General features: G+C 40.1%; 1 protein-coding gene across 2 annotated transcripts in view; it reads right to left on the bottom strand.

Annotated features, from left to right (window-relative positions):
• CPNE5 (copine 5) overlaps positions 1–19,854 on the bottom strand; it is a 197,431-nt gene that overhangs the window by 55,685 nt on the left and 121,892 nt on the right. For both annotated transcript variants that reach the window (XM_074236397.1, XM_074236396.1), the window contains exon 9: positions 19,242–19,346. In XM_074236397.1, coding sequence (XP_074092498.1) covers positions 19,242–19,346 — 105 coding nt within the window. The remainder of the gene's footprint in view (positions 1–19,241; positions 19,347–19,854) is intronic.

The raw sequence follows: 19,854 nt of genomic DNA, 5'->3' as shown, positions 1-19,854 counted from the left end.
TTTGCAATATTTGATTTGTTGTTCAGTTGTTTCACATAGGATCTGCATATAGCAAATTTCTCCCTCTCACCTCACACTTGGTTTCAAGTCCTGATAATGTGTCGATTACTTATTATCATGAAAAAATGTGTGATGTAGTGGAGAGAGGTTTGACCTGGGAATCCAAAGACCTGAGATTATTCATCAAGATAATGTTTGTAAAGCACTAGATAATCATAAGCTCTAATGATCACAAATTAATTTGGGGCTAGGGGGGCAGCTCAGTGGTTAGAGCACTGGTCTTGGAGTCTGGAGGACCTGAGTTCAAAGCCAGACCCAGACACTTAATTACCTAGCTGTGTGACCTTGGGCAAATCACTTAACCCCATTTGCCTTAAATTGAAAAAAAATTTTAAGAAATTAATTGGGGTCTGGAATTAGTTGTTGTTATTCAGTTGTGTCCCATTCTTTGTGATTTTCTTGGCAAAGATCCTGTAATGGTTTGCCATTCCTTCTTGACCTCATTTGACAGATTAGAAAACTGGAACAAACAGGGTTAAGTGACTTGCCTAGGATCACCCAGCTGGTCAGTATCTGAAGCCAAGTTTGAACCAATTCTTTGACTCCAGGCCAGGAACTATCCCATACTATTTGACATCATTTTTCTCCTATTAGATATTTTCTTGACTTTGGGCTTTTGGGAAATTGCTTTCTTGGTTCTCCTCCTTGTGAAATCACTCTTTTTCAGTCTCCTTTGCTGGATTTGTATTCTTATCACAATTCTACCTGTGAATGTTTCTCAAAATTCATTCCTGGACCCTCTTATCCTTCCTGTTCTCTCACTTGGTGATTTCAAGTCCCCATAAATTCAGTTATCACATCTATAGTTATATTTACCTGAGATATACACATATATGTGTGTGTGTATAGCATGACTCCCAGATCTGTGGTGACATTCATTTCCAGATCTGCACTTCTGAGTTATTTATAACTTGATACTCTTCAATGTCTCAATCTGTCCAGAACAGAATCGAATATTGCATTTCTCCTCCCTTCAAACTTCCTTATTACTGTTGAGGGGATCACTAACTTCCTAGTTAGCCAGGTTTTTGATTTGAATGTAATTTCCAACTCCTCACTTTTCCTTCATCCCACATAAACAAGCAGTTGCCAATCATTGTCATTTCCACCTTCACAATATCTTTCCTATGTGTCCTCTTTACTTCACTCACACAGCCATCACCTCTTATGTGTTAGGAAGCAATGGTCTTCTAACTAGTCTCTCTACCTCTAATCTTTTCCCACTCTAATCCGTTTTTCACACATCCTTCCACCAAGTAATCCTCCTAAAACATAGGACTTTTCCATAGCTCCATATCTCCTCCAGTATCAGATAGAAAGTTCTGTATTTGCCATTTAAAGCTTTTCACCAACTGACTCCTTCACAACTTTTCAGTTTTCTCACATAATACTCCTTCATTGCTACGAATCTTGCAACGAGATACTCTGTCTACCAATTCTGAGCTATCTTGCCTCCCCTCCTTGCCCTGGTTGTTTGCCATCCCTGAAATGCCCTCATTCTTCACCCCCACTTCTTGACATTCATGACTTCTTTCAAGATTCACCTGCAATGCTGCCTTCTAAGAAAGGCCCTCTGGGTCCCCTAGGCACCTTCTGGTATATTTTCCTTTTACATTGTGTAGAGTACCTACATGAAGTCTCTCTCATTACTATGTAAATTCTGTTAGGCCATAGACTGTTTCTGTGTTTTTGCCTCTCTTTGTAATCTCTATGCTTAGCAGAGCTCCTGGCTTAATAAATGCTTGTTGACTGACCCCTCTGACCCTGTTTTCTCATATGTCAAATTGGACTTTATAATACTGCACAGTTTCCAAGGTTTATGGAGAGGAAAGCGCTTTTTCAAAAAAAAGACTCAAAAATGAGTCTTTGGTATGGAAAGGAACATGGTCTCTGCCATGCAGCTCACATCCTTGGTCCCTAGAGGGAAGGGTGGAACCATCAGCAAGACCAGTAGCAGCCTTGGCAGAGAAATGAGAGCATCTGCCTGAAAATAAATAAATAACCAAAACCCAAACAGCCCATGTTGGGGCTTTTTTTTTTTTTTTTTTGTTAATTGCCCAAGGGACAGTCTGCCACAAGACCTTGAAGAAGGAAGCTGGAATACATTCTTGAAAGGCACAATGAGGAAGGAAGGTGGGGTGGGGGAGAACCCAGTGTTTACAACCCATCAATGGGATAGGGATTCCAAGGGAAACAGGACTCTCAAGAGAACAGGAGAACTAGTTTCCCAAGGGCCTAGATCTCATGGCAAGTAGGGAACTAGATCCTTGAGATATGTACAGGAAGAGGGCGATATCAGGAAAGGGGATCCTGGGTTTCTTAGGAAAAGGAATATCAAAGATCAATTATTATCAATTGTTGATTAATAACAATAATAATTATTATTTTATCTAGAAAGGAGGACAAGAAGACATTAAGAAACTAGCTTGAAAATGTTAGAACTGGGATTTGACTGATCTTGAGGTGACTCCAATGCTATGGGTTTGGAGTGGGGTGTGTTGGCGGATAGAACCTGGAGATCTGGGGATCTTAGACAGATGGGGAAAAGGGGAGCTCTGGTTTCTTTGAGGTGAGGGATTTTAGGAACAGGGACCAAGGACAGGGATCCCCTACTTTTCAGTTACTTAAACACACATACACACATATCACACACACATATTCACACATGTACACACATACAAATACACATACACACCACACACATAAACACACAACATAAAACCACACACACACACACACACACACCCCACACATACACATGCATGTCTGGCTGGCTCCAGGAGTGAGTTTGTAATTATCTTTACGTTTTAGCCTCGGTTGCTTTAATTAGTCTGTTTTGACTCTACGCACGGGGCTCTGCATTTGGAGACCATTTTATTTTTAGCTGGTGTTTCCATGACAACAGGCAGAGCTGGGGAGAGCCAGGCAGATTGTGAGGCAGACCCAGCCCACCCCCTCCCTTGGGACAGTTTGGGTTTCCATTTTAACCCTTTATGTTTCTCGTCTGGCGCCAGGGGCCATCAGGATTAATGAGGGAGGGAAAGGAGAGGCCCATTTGGACAACATCCAGAGAAAGATGGGTGGGGGAGGAGGGCATGGAAGGAAGAGGCCAGAGGACGGGGGAGAGGTCCCGGGAGGCAGAAACTGGTGGGGGAAGGGGATAGAGAAAGAGAGGGAGCAAGAGAAGCGAAATGGAGGGGAAGTGGGGCAGAAAGGAGAGAGGGTGAGGGAAGGGAAAAAAGATGCAATCTGGGGAGGAGAGAGGGGGGAAAGACAGGGAAGGGAAACAGAGGTCAGAAGAGGGAGGGGGAAAGGAAAAGGAGAGGAGAGGAGGACAGAAGAGGCCTGGGAAGGGAAGGGGCTACAAAAGTAAGAGAAGAGGGAGATATCTGAGAATGGGAGGTCAGGATCATAGATTTAAACTAAAAAGGAACCATAATAAGCCACCTCTCATGTTACAAATAAGGAAGCTCAGTGACTTGGCCAAGCATGGCACAAGAAATAAATATCAGAGGGAGGATTTTAACATAGATCTTCCTCTCCAGGGCCCTCTTCACTAGGCCACTCATGGAAGGACCCAGGAAGGGAGAAGATGAAGGGGTAAAGTAAGGGGAGAGGCATGGAAGGGCAGGGAGCAAGGGAAGGAAAGAGAAGGAAGACTGGAGCCTAGGAGGCGGCTTGTGACTGATTTCTCAGGAGGCCCAGGTCTCCTACCCCAGAGACAGGCTAGACCACCACAAGTAAACTCAGCTCTTCTCCCAGGAAGAAGTCATCATCTCTAGGATTCACTATTCTCAAGGAAACCCAACCTTGGACTCCTGAGCACTCAAGCATATATTAGTAGTCAAGAGGCTAAAGAGAGCTGCCCTCGCTTGAAAGCAACATGGACCAGGGAGGACAAATGATCTCATCTCTGGGAGAAGAAGCTATCCACAGTCTTATCTTCCCTCCAGATTTTGTCTGTTTAGTCAGAAGAGGGAACTGGCCCACACTGACATCAGCTCATATGGAGATCCAATTCTTCTCTTGAGACATCTTTGCCCTTTTACCAACTGGAGTAGGGCTAGGGGTGTGGGCAAAGAAAGTGGGGTGTGTGCAAAGCAATAGCCAATGTTAGAAACTATCCTCTTTAGGTAATTGATATATTGTAGAGATATGAACAGAAGTCTAGGGGCTAGCAGGAGCCAAGAAGAAAAGGGTTCAAGTCCCACTTCTAACCTACTCTTTGCCCTGAGCCAGTAAGACACTTAACTTGCCCCCAGTCTCCTCTCCCTTAAGTAGCAAAGCAAATGCTTCTCTGAATTGGTAGAGGGAGTTTCCTCACCAGGAGTCCATTATGCCCGTGAAATTACATACCTGGGTTAATAATAATGTATGTGGGAAGAAGTTGTATGTAAATCAAATTTTTAAAAAATTGATTGCTATTTAAATGTTCAAGGTGGAGATGGAATGGGCATTTAAATCACTCTGTGAATTATACCTCCCCTCAATTTCTCTGTGGGGCATATATATTATTTTCACATATCATAAATCTGAATCTAGAAGGAAATTCAAAGCCATCTAATCCAACCCTCCCTTGTTGATGATGGAAATGAGTGATTAGGTAAAGAGACTCAAATAGGTTAAGGGATATTACCTAGTAAGTATCAAAGAAGGGATTTGAACCCAGGTTTTCCTGACTTCCAATTCAAAGCTCATATTATATATTTAAAAAAAACTAAGTGAGGATAAGTGACTTGTCAGTCAGTGGTAGGATTTTCAGGGTACACCTAAGACCAATCTTCTGGAAACCCTCATTCTCTTCTAACCTTCAAGTCTTAGAAGGTTAGAGCCATCATATAGTCCAAATCCCTCCTCTGATAGTGGTTAACCCTGATCTCCCTCCCCCAAAGGGAAATGATGTGTTTAAAGTCATTCATTGAGTTTAATAGCAGGACTGGGATAAAACCCAGGCTTCCTCACTTCCAGTCCAGGGTTCAAAACTGGAATCAGGAAAACCCAAATTTAAAACCAGTCTCAGATACTGAATAGTTATGTGACTCTGAGCAAGTCACTTCAGCTTCCTCAACTGTAAAATAGAATAATAATGCACCTACTTCTCAGAGTTATTGTGAGGATCAAATGAGAGCAAACATTTGTAAAGTGCTTAGTTATAGAGCATGATGCCTGGCAGGTACTTTGCATTGTTGTTCAGTCATTTTTCAGTCATATCGGACTCTTCATGACCCCTATTTGGGGTTTTCTTGGCAAAGATACTGGTGTGGTTTGCCATTTCTTTCTCCAGATCATTTTAGAGATGAGGAAACTGAGGCAAATAGGGGTCATTCAGCTAATAAATGTCTAAGGTCCGATTTGAACTCAGGAAAATGAGTCTTTCTGTTCCATTCTTTCCTCTAGCATCACCTTGGCCAGGTGTTTGGTATTCTATTCTATGGCATCAATCTTCCCTACTCAGTCCATTGAATTCTAAAATTAATCTCTCCACCATCAGTCTCCATCCCACAAAGTATATTTGGCACCAGGAATCACAAGATATAAACAAAGGCCATGGGGGAGGTGACTAACTGGTCCAAGTCTGTTAGATTATGTTCTAAACCCAGGCCTGAGACATGGGGAGCCCTCAGAGACTGCCACATCCTGACTGGGTTGGACAGTCTCCAGTTCTCTTTTTTGGATCTGTCTGGGATTGTCTTTATCCTTGGCTTACAAGGAGTGAAATGTTTGCCAAGAGCCAGACTAGGTCAGAAGCAGGCAGATTTTTCAGCTCTGGCACACCAAATTTTGGAGGTCCATGCCAGGATGATAAATCCAGGAGGGGAAAACAGAGAGGTAGGAGGGTGCCAAAGATAAATTGCCAGTTTTATAGATTTCCCCAGATTCAAGTTAGTGGTGCTATACAGAACAATGTCCTGGGCCACCTTTCATATGAATGTATATTAAGACAACAAACATAACTTAAGAGGAGATATGGGGAAGATTATCAGACTTGGAGTCAGGAAAAGCTGGACTCAACTTCTGTCTTAGATACTTAGTAGCTTCATGATCTCCGAGACTCAGTTTCCTTATCTATAAAACAAGGATTTTAATACTGCTACTGGGGTGCTATGAGGAACAGATGATTTAGAGATGGAAACCACATTATTCAACCTTATTCTATAGAGGAAAAAACTGAAGCCCAGAAGGTTATAAGATAATATTTATAAAATGCTTAACAAGCCTTAAAATCTTACCAAATCATTATAACATCGAAGAGATGAGAGCTGTTGTTTTTGTTGAATAGTTTTAGTTGTATTGACTGTCATCCAATTTGGAGAGTTTTCTTAGCTAGATACTAGATTATATACTAGATTCTACTGTCATTTGCCATTTCTTTCTTCAGATCATTTTTTTTACAGATGAGGAAACTGAGGTAGATAGGGTCAAGTGATTTGCCCAAAGTTAGACAGTTTTTAATTGTCTGGTGCCAGATTTGAAGTCATGAAGATGAATTCATAATTAATTCCAAACCTGTTTTCTATCCACTGTACCACCTAGCTGCCAACTGGGAGTTGAGGGAATTCTAGAGACTCAGTGACTCGTAAAATGTAATTCTTCTTTTGAGTAAAATAGTCTCAGGATCTTTAATCTGTCCTTTCCCCTTCTTTATCTTCTCCCCTCCTTTTGCCTCTTTACTCCTCAACTACCCTTCCAAAGTGCCTTCTTCACTTTGGTTAATCCAATCTAAAACATTCCTTCAAAATAATACCCTGGAAGACTTGTATGAACAGATGCAAAATGCAGAAAGGATAATCAGGAGAATAATTTGCAAGATGATCCAAAGGAAATTAGGGAGAAAACACTGGAGAATTTCAGGGCTCTGGTGCAAATCATGATTTCAGAAGACATGGTGAAGTAGACCCCTTGCCTCTTGGCACTGAGGTGGCAGTTTACAGTATAAAATAGTCCATAGGGGCGGCTAGGTGTCATAGTGGATAAAGCACCAGCCTTGGAGTCGGGAGTACCTGGGTTCAAATCTGGTCTCAGACACTTAATAATTACCTAGATGTGTGGCCTTGGGCAAGCCACTTAACCCCATTTGCCTTGCAAAAACCTAAAAAACAAACAAACAAACAAACAAAATAGTCTGTACATTTAGGACATGTCCAGGGTGGTGAATTGTTTTGCCTGGCTATTCTTATTTCTCATGAGAATGATGGGAGGTGAGGAAGTCATTAGGAAGTGACAATGGTATGAAAAAGGAAAAGAGAATGAATAAAACATTTGTTTACAAAAGAAAGAATAACTTCCTAGAACCTTATTTTTTGTTCATTTGTGTGTTTATGTATGTGTGGTTCTTTAAGACTACAGAGACAATAGAAAGTTCATCAAAGAAGCCCTACTATGATCACAATGCATACTAAGCACATCTATCTATAATATTCTCCATCCTATGACTCCAGTCTAGCATTGATGATCTCTTCATTCTAATAAGCCACTCTTTCCTTAGCAGTTGGCACATTTCCAGATGGACAAGAAATTCTCTGGGAGAATTTACAAGTCCTTTAAGTCTTTTGCTTCTTTTTCTAGTAGTCTGAAAGAGTTCTCCTAAGAGTATGGCCTGGCCAAGTGAGGTCAGAAAGGAAGAGGAAGCATCACTGCCCCAGGGTAATAAGAAAATTGGGTCAGACCAGACTTGGAATACTTTTTTCTGTCCTGGGCATCACCTGTTAGGAAGGGCATGTGTAGACAAGCCAGAGAACATCCAGAAGGATGGTGATGCGCTATGGAGTAATGCCTCAGAAGGATTTGGGGGAAGGAACTGAGGTTCTTTAGTCTGGGGAAAAGAAATCTGGAAGGGCCTTTGAGGTCTAGTCCAAATCCCTCTCCTAATCCATTTCACAGATGAGAAACTTGAGAAAGGTTAAGTAACTTATGTGAGGTCACACAGGTAAAAAGTAGTACAATGAGGATTCATCTGACTCTAAATCCAGCCACTTTTCCACAGCACCATACTAATATGGGGGGCTCCAGGGAATAGGATGTGATAGATGTCTTAGAGTGTATGAAGGGCTGTCATGTAGAAGAGACATTAAGGAGACAGAACCAGGAACAAAAGATAGAAGTTTTGCTGAGGAGGCAGATTTTAACTGAACAGGAAGAAAAACTTCCTAACAATTAGTTATCTAAAAATGGAATGGGTTGGCTCAAGAGGTAGTAAATTCCCCATCAAAGGAGGTTTTCGAGAAGTACTTGGATGACAACTGGTCAAGGATTTTAGGATCAGGAATTTAGAGCTGAAAGGGACAGATGAGGAAACTGAGACCCACAGAGGTTTAATGAATGATGAATGTAATGAGAAATCATGACCAGAAGACAGGGTGAAGCAAGTCCTTTGCCCCTTGAGGTTTTGAGGTGGTAGGCTAAGGTACAGAATGGACCATAATTTGGGGTCATGGTCAGTACCGAAGGCCATACTGGTAATAAGTAACAAATTAGTATTTGAATTCTCCACAAGTTGATTCCTGTTAATACCAGTTGTGGCCTCACCATTAATTCTTCTGAAGTAATGATTGCTTACTGCATTCATCATTCTCAGTTCTACCTGGATAATGCCTTTTCCCAAAAGGTATTTAAAACTATGCTAGTTTAGATCTTCAGTTCTTCCAGAGGGTATTTTGTATCTTATTGCTTCATAATTTCATTATGACTTCAGGGCAGATTGCTGTCCTTTGCTGATTTTGTTGATAGTTTCTAGAAGTTGCCTCAGTTAAAAAAATAAATAAAGCCCAAGTTAATCTCCCCATTGATCAACCCTCTTGGTTGATGAGGCTATTTGAATTTAGCTAAATTGATGCTCAGGTGACAGCCATTTAGTCTATCACTGGTCCAAGACAAAGACTAAAGGCAAAGCCTTTGCAATTTAGGATGTTCTCCACAGAGGATTTCCCAGAAATCTATATCAATGACCAAGTCAGTCAAATCTAAGAAGGAACCTGTTCGTGTTCATCTACTACTCAATATGGGATGAGGAGGGGAGAGAAAATGGAGACTAAGAAAGCAGGCATTTTAGACTAGGACTAGACAGGTTTTCTAAGAGTGCCTCCTGCTGGTCTTTTCTGATGACCACCCTGACCCCCTGTTAATATTCTCTCTCCCTGCCCTCAAATGATCTTATATTTACTTTATAGATATATTTCATTCACTTGTCTATGTACATATCAACTCCACCTCCAATCCCCAACCATAAAATGTAATGTCCTTAAAGACAGGCACTGTTTCTTCCTTGTCTTTGTATCCTCATCATCCATCACACAGTGCCTATCCATAGTAGGCACTTAATAAATGCTTATAAAATTGAATGGTAGGGGCGGCTAGGTGGCGCAGTGGATAGAGCACCGGCCCTGGAGTCAGCAGTACCTGAGTTCAAATCCGGCCTCAGACACTTAATAATTACCTAGCTGTGTGGCCTTGGGCAAGCCACTTAACCCCATTTGCCTTGCAAAAATGCTAAAAAAAAATTGAATGGCACTATAGAATGTCACAGAAGTCATGAGGTATAGTGGAAAGAGCAGTGGTTCTAAAATCAAAGTGACTGAGTTTAAATCAGCTAGGCAGCTAGATGGTTCAATGGATGGACCTGAATTCAATCTCAACATGCATCAGTTTATCCCTACTAATATGGGGATAGTCTTTCCAGGATTGTTGAGAGGATCAAATAAGATATTTGTACAGTGAGTTTTAGCTCAGTGTCCGAGACCATAATAAAGTACTTATAAATACTAAATCTAATAATAACAGCTGTTATTATTATTATTATTGTTATTATTATTATTATTATTATTACATCCCCCTCCATCTCAACCCACCTTGTACAATTCTGGACAAGTCAATTAAACTCATTAGCACTCTTAGGGACAGCTAGCAGTCTCAGTTTTATCTGGAGTGAGGAAGATCTAAGTTAAAATTTTACCTAAGACACTTATACTAACTGTGTGGCCCTAGTCAAATCACTTAATCTCTACTTACCTCAGTTTACTTAACTGTAAAATAGTAAAAAAGCAATACTTCCTAGGGTGGTTGAAAGGATCAAATGAGATAATAATGTTAAGTACAGTAGAACATAGTAGGTATTTAATAATTGCTCATTTCCTTACTTCCTTAGTTTCCTCATCTGTAAGAGAAAGTTGGGAAGGAGAGCAGACTAGAGGCCTCTAAAGTTCCAGAATCCATGATCCTTGATAATATAAGACCAGTTAGCAATTCAACCAGGGCAGTAAAGACGGTGCAGGAACCTGGAGTCAGGAAGACTCATATTCATGAGTTCAAAGACACTTATTCTCTGAAAGACTCTGGGGAAGTCAGGTTACCTATTTTGCCTCAGTTTCTTTTGAACAGTTTCTTTATATAACATGAGCTGGAGAAGGAAATAGCAAACTACTCAATATCTTTGTCAAGAAAATTCCAAATGGGAGTCTCAACAACAACAAAAAACAACCATCCAATAATATCATTTAGCCTAGACTAGGGAAGAAGGAGGAAATTGAAGCAATCAAGACAGAAGTTCAGAGGTTATAGAGCAAAGTATTGGCAGAGGCAAGAATAGAGTCTAGTGGTACTAACCTTAAGCCCAGAGCCCTTTTGCTGCCTTCTCTAATGTTCCCCTCAAGCTAGAAGACATTAGCTGCTCAACAATTCCTAGTCTTCTCTGCTTCCTACCAGCCAACAGCTCTTCCAGATCCTTCCTTGAGTGCCCCCCCCAGGAACAGAACCTGCTCTCTACCCCCATTCCCCTACAAACAAACAAAACAAAAAGACCAAGAAAGATTATCTCATACAGATTCATAAAAGATAATCTTCTTTCTTGGTCTTTAAGAAAATGACTCCTTCTGACCTAAGCTCTCCTGTCTGTTCCCCTTTCTGCTTCAACATAATTCCTATTCCAGTTTGTTGTTTGTTAAGCATTTATTAACATTTAGTATTTAACATTTGTTAGGCAATGTATAAGGCATGATGCCAAGCAGTAAGGGATAGAAAAAAAAAGTTAGAGTCCCTGACCTCAAGAAACTTCCATTCTAATGGAGAAGACAGCATGAATGCAGATTGGTACATGTCAACTATATACAGTTTTCCTTTCCACATCTTAGGGGTTAGGGGCATGGCACCTTTGCAATCTGGAAAATGTGCTTAAATGTTTTGACTCTCCCTTTGTTCCAGAGAAAAAGTCTGAATTATTATGATATTAAAAGATAAAATATGTTGATATTATATAATACTACACATATAACTTGTACATTTCTCCCATTTCTTAGTTGTGGGACTTATTTTATAATTTTGTGGTATAAAAACTACAAGGTAATAGATATAATGCCATAGGGTCAAAAGTCAAGGAAACTGAGGCCCATGGATGCTAAAAGACTACAATCCCACAACTAGGAAACAGAAGAGGTGGGATTCAAATTCAGGTCCTCTGACTCCAGAGTCTTCATTTAAGGGATATTCTTTTTGGCTCAGAAAAAGAAGATGATATAAGAATAAAAGGTATCAATAAAAATTATTAAAGAAAAAAATGGTTTTGAGCAGTACTAGATAGAACCCATTCATCCAGCCCTGTCCTGTCTCTTGAGAAATCTGAATCCACAGCATTACTCTCTCTATACAGCATTGCTCTGTATCCACAAGGCTCCTCTCTCCAGCTCTTCAGCCCCTCTTTCTCCACTGAAATTTGTCCATCTGCCTTTCAAACATGCTCAGGTTCCCCAGTATTGAAAAATATTTTCTCTTGATCATGTTGTCCTTTCCCAGTCACAGAACTTTTTCTCTTTCTATTAATTGCTAACTGGCTCTCAGGAGCCATCTATATCCATTGCTTCTGTTTTCTTACCACCCACTTCAATCTTAGCAACCTAAAGTCTATTTTGTCTCACCTTTGGAATTGTCAGAGTGGAAGGGGCTTGAGCAGCCATGTCAAACCTGTACCTGAAATAGAACTCTTTTTCCCATCTACCCAATAGGTGTTCATCTAGATTCTGCATGAAGACCTCCAATGAATGGCAGCCCACAAGCTAATTCCACTTCTGTACTGCTTTAATTACTAGGAAGTTTTTGTTTCCTTTATCAAGCATAAATTTGTCTCTTTGTAATTTCCCATCATTGTTTCTTTCCCCTAGGGCCAAACCAAGCAAGGCTAATTCTTCTTCCAGGTTAATGCTGCCCTTCAGCTACTTGAACACAACCATTGTGCTGGTCTTCTCCAAGGTAAATATACTTGTTTCCTTCCAGTGATCCTCATATGACATGTAATAAAAATGGACAAAGCACTGGATCCAAAGTCAGGAAGACCTGATTTCAAATCCAGACCCAGGGCAAATCATTTAACTTCTGCCTTGCCTCAGTTTCCTCATCTATAAAATGGGAATAATAATAGCACCTCTCTCTTAGGATTGTAAAGATCAAATGAGATTTGTGTGCAACCCACAAAAATCAAATGCAGTCTAAATCGGATTAAAATGTAATTAAATGGGGGCAGCTAGGTGGCAAAATGAATAGAGCAGCCCTAGAGTCAGGAGGACCTGAGTTCAAATTCAACCTCTAATTGCCTAGCTGTGTGACCTTGGGCAAGTCATTTAATACCATTCCCTTGCAAAAACCTAAAATATATATAATTAAATGATAATAGTTAACATTTATATTGCTTTGTTGATTAGTTGTGTCCAGCTTTTTGTGAGGTTTTCTTGACAAACATATTGGAGTGGTTTTGCCATTTCTTTCTTCAGCTCATTTTACAAAGGAGGAATTGAGGTACACTGGGTAAAGTGACTTCCCCAGGATCACACAGCTGTAAGTGTTTGAAGCCAGAGTTGAACTCAGGTTCTCCTGATTCCAGGCCTAGTGCTCTATTCACTTTGCCACTAAACACTTAACTATCTGTTTAACAAATTTTTTTTAAAAATAAAACATGAAAAAGATAATCTTTGTAAACCTTAAAGATATTTAAAAATTTTTGTAAATATTGTGATGGCTGTAAAGATCTTTCATCTCCCTTGTCAGTTCCTCTTCTTGCTCCTGCTTCCTAGATATAGGTAACCCCTAATTCAGCTCTCAGCCCTCTTTCTCTATGTTGATTCTCTGTAATTTCTGTCAATGACTGTATCCTTCCATCTGTGACATCATCCTCCTTCTTGCCTTCTTCAGAGGTCACCTACCCACGCACATAGTCAGACTCAATGAACTGAACTCAGCACTTCCACTACTCTGTTCATTACACAATATGTTTAGAGAAGAACGTATTTACCTTGCCTCTTCATAACTTGGCAACGTGATCCAGTGGAGACATGAGATCTGAACCCAAATCCTGACTCTGCTACTTACTATCTGTGGGGAACCCTGGATAAATAATTTAATTTCTTTGGTTTTTATTTTGCTATTCTGTAAAGTGATAGGAGGAATACCTCTAATGCCCCTTTCAGCTCATTTCTGTCAAAGTCATACCTCCAATGTCCCTAACCCCATCCTTCAAGCTCAAAGGATCATGGGGCTGTCAGAGTGTAAACTAAGAAGTAACAGAGTACCAGACTGAAGTCAAAAGAAGAATTCTCATGTTTATAGTGCTTTACAATTTACATAGGACCTTCCTGATAACTACCTTCTCAGGTGAGTAATGTAAGAGCAGCTAGATGGTTCACTGGGCCTGAATTCAAATCCAGCCTGAGGTACCTATTAGCTCTGTGACCCTGGAAAAGTCACTTAGCTTCCATCCAACTCATTTTTCTCATCTGTAAAACGGGGATAATAGCACCTATCTCACATACTTGTGAAAACCTAGAGTAGGGAAGACCTGAGATGGAGTCTCAGATACTATCTAGCTATGTGATGTAGGCAAGTCACTTAACCTCCACCTGCCTCAGTTTCTTCAATTGAAAAATGAAGATTATTTTTCATATCTACCTTCCAAGGTGAAGATCAAATTAGATAATATTTTAAAGCATTTAGAACAGTGCTGGCACATAGTAGGTGCTATATAAATGATGATCACTTTGATAATGGCAATGATGATGCTGGTTCTTCCCATGTGACAGGGGGAAAACTGCTGTCTCCCTTGCTAGAACAGAAGCTCTTCAAGAGGAAGGACTGCTTTTACTTTGTGGTTGTAACCTCAAAGCTTAGCACAGGGGCAGCTAAGTGGTGCAGTGGACAGAGCACTGGCCCCGGAGTCAGGGGGACCTGAGTTCAAATTCAGACACTTAAAAATTGCCTAGTTGTATGACCTTGGGCAAGTCACTTAACACCATTGTCTTAAATAAATAATTTTTTAAAAAGAGGAGAAAAGTGATAGAGAAAGGGAGATGGGGAAAGGGAAAGGATAGAAGCCAAGTTCAGGTTGTGAAAGCTAACGGATTGCAAGGCATAGTGAAGGTTATGGCTCTGGAAAACCTCAGGATGAAATAGGGATAAAAGTAGAAAGAGTTGGTGAACATGAACCACAAAAACTAAAATTGAATATAATGGCATTAGCTTGGGGATATTTTTTTGAATCTACAATTCAAACTGGCAGTGATATTTAGACCTTTGAAAGTTTTCCCATAAACAATAAACAGGTGTCCCAAGTGTCCTGAAATCCAATGAAGATATTATGCAATTGTTCTGTAAATAAATTAGATCTAAATTTTTTTTTTTAAATCTAGGTTGAAAGTCACTTGGGGCAATTAGCAATAATGTCAAACTTAATGTCATCAGTCATTGTTATTCCAGACTCCAAGCATTAGATTTTAAGTTCTTTGGGGACAAGCATTAGACTGTAAACTCCTTGAGAGCAAGGACTTCACCACCTAGCATAGTGAATGGCACATGGTAGACACTTAAAGTATTTATTATTTGATTGATTGATGGTCTTGCCAATTTGAAAGCCTGGACATCCAGCATTCATAGGTGATTAGAGCTAAGAAGGCCCTTAGTAACCATTAGTTCAGTTTTCTCATTTCACAGATAAGAAATCTGAGACCCAAAAAGGCTCATCATCCATAAGATTTAAAGAGAATCACCACATCATTTTACTGCTGAAGAAAGAAAGTTCCCAAAAAAGCTGTAACCAGTTTTATGTAAATAAAATACCATTGAGCTGGAAAGGAGGCTCTTAATAAGGAAGCTTGGAACTGTTCAGTCTGGGTGGGACCATTACTGTTTTTTCCAATGGGTAAACAAACAAGTGCACACAATGGTCTATAGGAAATTCCATAGGATCATAAATCTGAACATGGAAGGAAATTTGAGGCCAACTAGACCCATCCCCTGATTTTATAAGTATAGGGTTGCTCTTTGAATGTAATGGTTCTACCTTTTGGGAGTTGACTTGTGTTTCAGGTCAGAGATTTGACTTCTTTGACTAGTGCTCTATCCATCACTAGGCTTCTTTGATTTCTAAGATTACAAAAAAACTGGTACTGAAAATGGGTTCTAGTCAGATGACTGAATAATAAGCAAAAAATACCACCAAGCTGTTTAAGACTCCCAAAACACACTCACACACATTGTCTCCTGTGATTCCTCAATGAGAATGAGGATGACAAGACAAAGAGTTCACTGAGGACTGGGTTTGAAGCCCAGCTCTACTATTTACTAGCTAAATGACCCTAGGTGAGTCAGTAATGGGCCTCAATTTCTTCATATGTAAAATCAGGGAGTTGGATTAGTTGTATGACTCTGAGAATGTCACTTAATCTCTGCCTCAGTTTCCTCAGCTGAAAAATGGGATCCCAAGGGATCAAATGAGATATCACAGTACTGGTCTCATGCTAAAGTAGGGGCTTAATAAATGCTTGTTCCTCTTATCCCTTTACAAAGGGGAGACAACATGATATAGTGAGAAGAGGACAATTCAAATCTCTCCTTGATCAATACCTGTATGGGCTTCAGTAAAATTGTTTATTTTCTTTAGGACTCAGGCTCCCCTCCTAAGATTCCTTCCAGCTGCAGATTTGTGATCCTATGATTTGACCAAAGTTTATTAGACTAAATTGTAAACTCCTTGAGGGCAGGGACAGCTTTATTTTACCTTTGTATCCCCACTGCCTGGTACATAATAGGCACTTTAAATTAAATCAAACTAAATCATTAATCCTGGAACTAGAACTCAGACATTCTTGATTTTTTGTCAAGTATTCTCATCATTGCACGACCCCCTTGGACTGAACAAAGACTTTAATTATGACCCAAATACTAGATTGCGTAAATTCACTAAAAATAAATTCAATAAGTGCACATTAGTAAGCATCTTTTCCACTAGTTGGAAGGCTGGAAGGATGAGGAAGACAGTGTCCTCAGGATGCCAGAAATTTTGGGCAATGTGGCATTGTGCAAAAAAGATTTAGCTTGGAATTAGATGAACCGAGCTTAAGTGGGACCTACACCACTGATTAGATTTTGGGGAAGGAGACAAGGTAAAGGAAGGACCTTAATCTTCCTAAGGACTCTTTTTTCTATCTGTAAAATAGGTACAATGTTTATAGGGACTCTATAAAAAGCTATCTATTCCAATCCCTTCATTTTAACAGTGTAGGAAACTGAGTCTTGAAGAAGTTAAACAATTTTGCTCAAGACTGTATGGGCAATGACAGGTGAAATTTTGAACTTCAACTATATCATGTTGCCTCCCCTTTTTGTTATCTACTTCATGGGACTGATGTATACAAAGTGCTTTTAAGCTATAAAGGGATAGGAGGAATAAACATTTTATCAGGTTCCTACTTTAGCACAAGAGACCAGCATGGTGCTAAATAAGAACAAATAAAATAAAAAATAAAAAATGCACATTAGAGAACAAAAGAAAACTTAGAAGAAGGCAAAGCAGAACAGCTTAAACATAATGTGTTCTATTGATTATGTAGTTTTTTTGAAAGTAAACAGTCTGAAGTGGAAATCCATGCTTTTATATTAATCCTTTATGTTGTGATTATATATATATATGTATATATATATATAAATAAATTTTCTTTGGTCTTTTTGTATTTAAGTTCAAAATGAATGAAAAATGTAAAATTTTTTAAAAAAACATTTTGCAGCATCCCTTGGGAAGTATATGATTATTATTTCTATTTTTCAATTGAAGAAACTAAGGCTAATAGTGATTAAGTGACTTGGAGACAGATTTGAATTCAGGTCTTTCTGAATTCAAACCCAGGGCTCTTTCCATTGCATCACCTAGATACCTCTGAGACTTTATAGAGTTAATTTCTCTGCAGGTAAGAATTCCCTTTCAACTCAAAAGTCCTGAGTTTCTTTGCTCACACCCATAAAAGCCTCCTTTTCCTCTGCCACAGATCTTGGACCTCAGAATCCAGACCAAAGAGTTATGATTATAACTCAAACATGATTCACTGTGTGATGTTTTGTAAATCACTTCTTCTCTCTGGGACTCAGGTCTCCTCTGTAAGATGAGGAGGTGTAAAATGAGGTCTAGGCAGAGGTCCTTTCCTGCCTTTACAATTAGTTTATGGTTCTGTGCAGTTCAGCCCACAGGACCAAGGTCAGATCATGGAACTCAGACTAGAGGCATGATATAGTGGAAAGATTGTTGAATTTAGAGTCTAAGGATATAAGTTTAAATTCTGGTTTTGTCATTTACTGTTTTGGAAAAATGACTTAATTTCTCATGGCCTCAGTTTACTGATCTGTAAAGTTAGCAGATTGGACTAGGAGAGTTGTATAATCCAAAGCAATAGGACCAGATTTCAGTCATTCCCAAACTGGAAGACAGATGACCATTTGCAGGGAAGCTTGTAAAAGGAAGTCTTGTTCATGTGTGGGTTGATTTCTGATGGTTTCTGAGGTCTATTCGAACTCTGAGATTCTGTAAGTCCCATATATGTCTTATATATACATATATACACATATATGTGTTCATATATCTACATATCATTTTTTTCAGATAAAGCATAAGAATCTTGAGGGCAGAGAAGGATTCATTTCTGTATTTGTAGGCAGTGTAGCAAATATAGGTGGAACCATAATGCAAAGAGTGCTGGATTAGGAGTCAGGAAGACTCATCTTCCTGAGTTCAAATCTTTCCTTGGACTCTTATTAGCTGTGTGATCTTGGGCAAGTCACTTAATGCTGTTTGCCTCAGTTTCCTCATTTGTAAAATGAACTGGAGGAGGAAATGGCAAACTGCTCTATGTCTTTGCCAGGAAAACCCCAAATGGGGTCACAAAAAGTTGGAAATGACTGGAAGAAATGAACAAAACAACAACAAAAGCAGAAAGATTTGGGTTCAAGTCTCATCTCTAACATAAACTGGCTATGTGACTCTGAATAAGTCAAGTCACCTAAACACTAAAAGCTCTAGGTGACTAACTCCCTGAAATCAGGAGATGGGAATAACTTGTGTTGGCAGTGAATTTCCTCCCATGAAAGTTTGATATACTAATGAAACTAAAGAAGAGTATTCCCTATTCCCCTAATAGGGACTTCATGAATACTTGCTGATTCATGATTGGTTGATTTTCTCTCTCAGCTCCCCTCTCCCACTCTTCTTAGTTCCTTTTCCTCTCCAGCATCTCTAGATGGCAAGGGGATGCTGGTCAGGAGAGATACCTTGAGGGGTCTCTCATTCTTTATTTTGTTGACTCTGAGTCACCAAGGCCTTGGAGCATTTCTTAAGCATTAACTATGTCCAAATCATTATGCAAAGGTACAAAGAAAGGAAAAAACCTAGACCCTGCCCTCAAGGAACTTACATTCCAAAGGGTCCTTATGGTTCAGGAGAGGATGGGGCTCCTTATTTGGAGCTAAGTAAGCCCAAGGTGTATAACAGGCCTCCTGTGTGAGTCCCTGGCTGTTCTGGATGACCTCTACCTTAGTTTATTTTCCAACCGTATTAATATGAGAGGGCAGCTAGGAATGAACCAGGGAGTAACTATAATTGGGGAAATTGAAATGGAGGTGGTTGAGTAGTGGAAACAGAAGGAAAGAGAAAGGTCAGAAAGAAGTTGGAAGAAGGCCCTGGAGTCGGGAGTACCTAAGTTCAAATCCAGTCTCAGATACTTAATAATTACCTAGCTGTGTGGCCTTGGGCAAGTCACTTTAACCCCATTGCCTTGCAAAAAAAAAGTTGGAAGAAGTTGGGTTTGGGAGAAAGATCCATGGTCCACCAATCCAGATCACATCATCTGGGTTGGGAGGGGGATGAAGGAAGAAGAGGAGCATCTCACCGATCATAGTCCCCATTGCAGAGGGCCCTCACAGGGATGGAGAATGTTTGCCATACGGGATTCAGAGTGTTCTTCATGACTTCTGTCTTGTGACAGATGGTGAACCTAATGAGATGGAGGCAAAGAGGTCCAGAACATCAAGATACACAGAATATACTTCCCCCAAGTACTCCCAGATCAACTCCCCTCTCCTATCTGCCTTCCACCTTATCCAAAGCTATTGCCAAGGGCCCCACTCCATCCACCCCTATCTACAGCCCATCCATGAAGTGGAAACTCTTCTGCCATGTGGGTGGACAGGAAAAAGCAACAAGGTGCCGGGGTATAAAGTCAGGATCAGGGAGTGGGGAGGGAGGAGGGATAAAACGCCAAGGGGAAGGCAGGGAGGGAGTGGACTGTTTCTTCCCTGAGCCAACAGAGGCCACATCCCTGCGTATGCCACTGTTGGAAAGGTCACACGTGTATTTCCATGTGATCTTCCCAGGCCCACACAGACTGCCATTTATTCTTAGGAAATTTCCCAGTCAAAATGTCATGACTGTCATCACATCTCACCATTACTTTTCTCTGTGTCTGTCACCCACCCACTCAAGTGTGCTGCTAAAAGGGAGGG

This window comes from Macrotis lagotis, chromosome 5, assembly GCF_037893015.1.
Source record: "Macrotis lagotis isolate mMagLag1 chromosome 5, bilby.v1.9.chrom.fasta, whole genome shotgun sequence".
Lineage (NCBI taxonomy): Eukaryota > Metazoa > Chordata > Mammalia > Peramelemorphia > Peramelidae > Macrotis > Macrotis lagotis.
The sequence above is the reverse complement of the archived record's forward strand: the minus strand, read 5'-3'. Positions and strand labels throughout refer to the sequence as shown.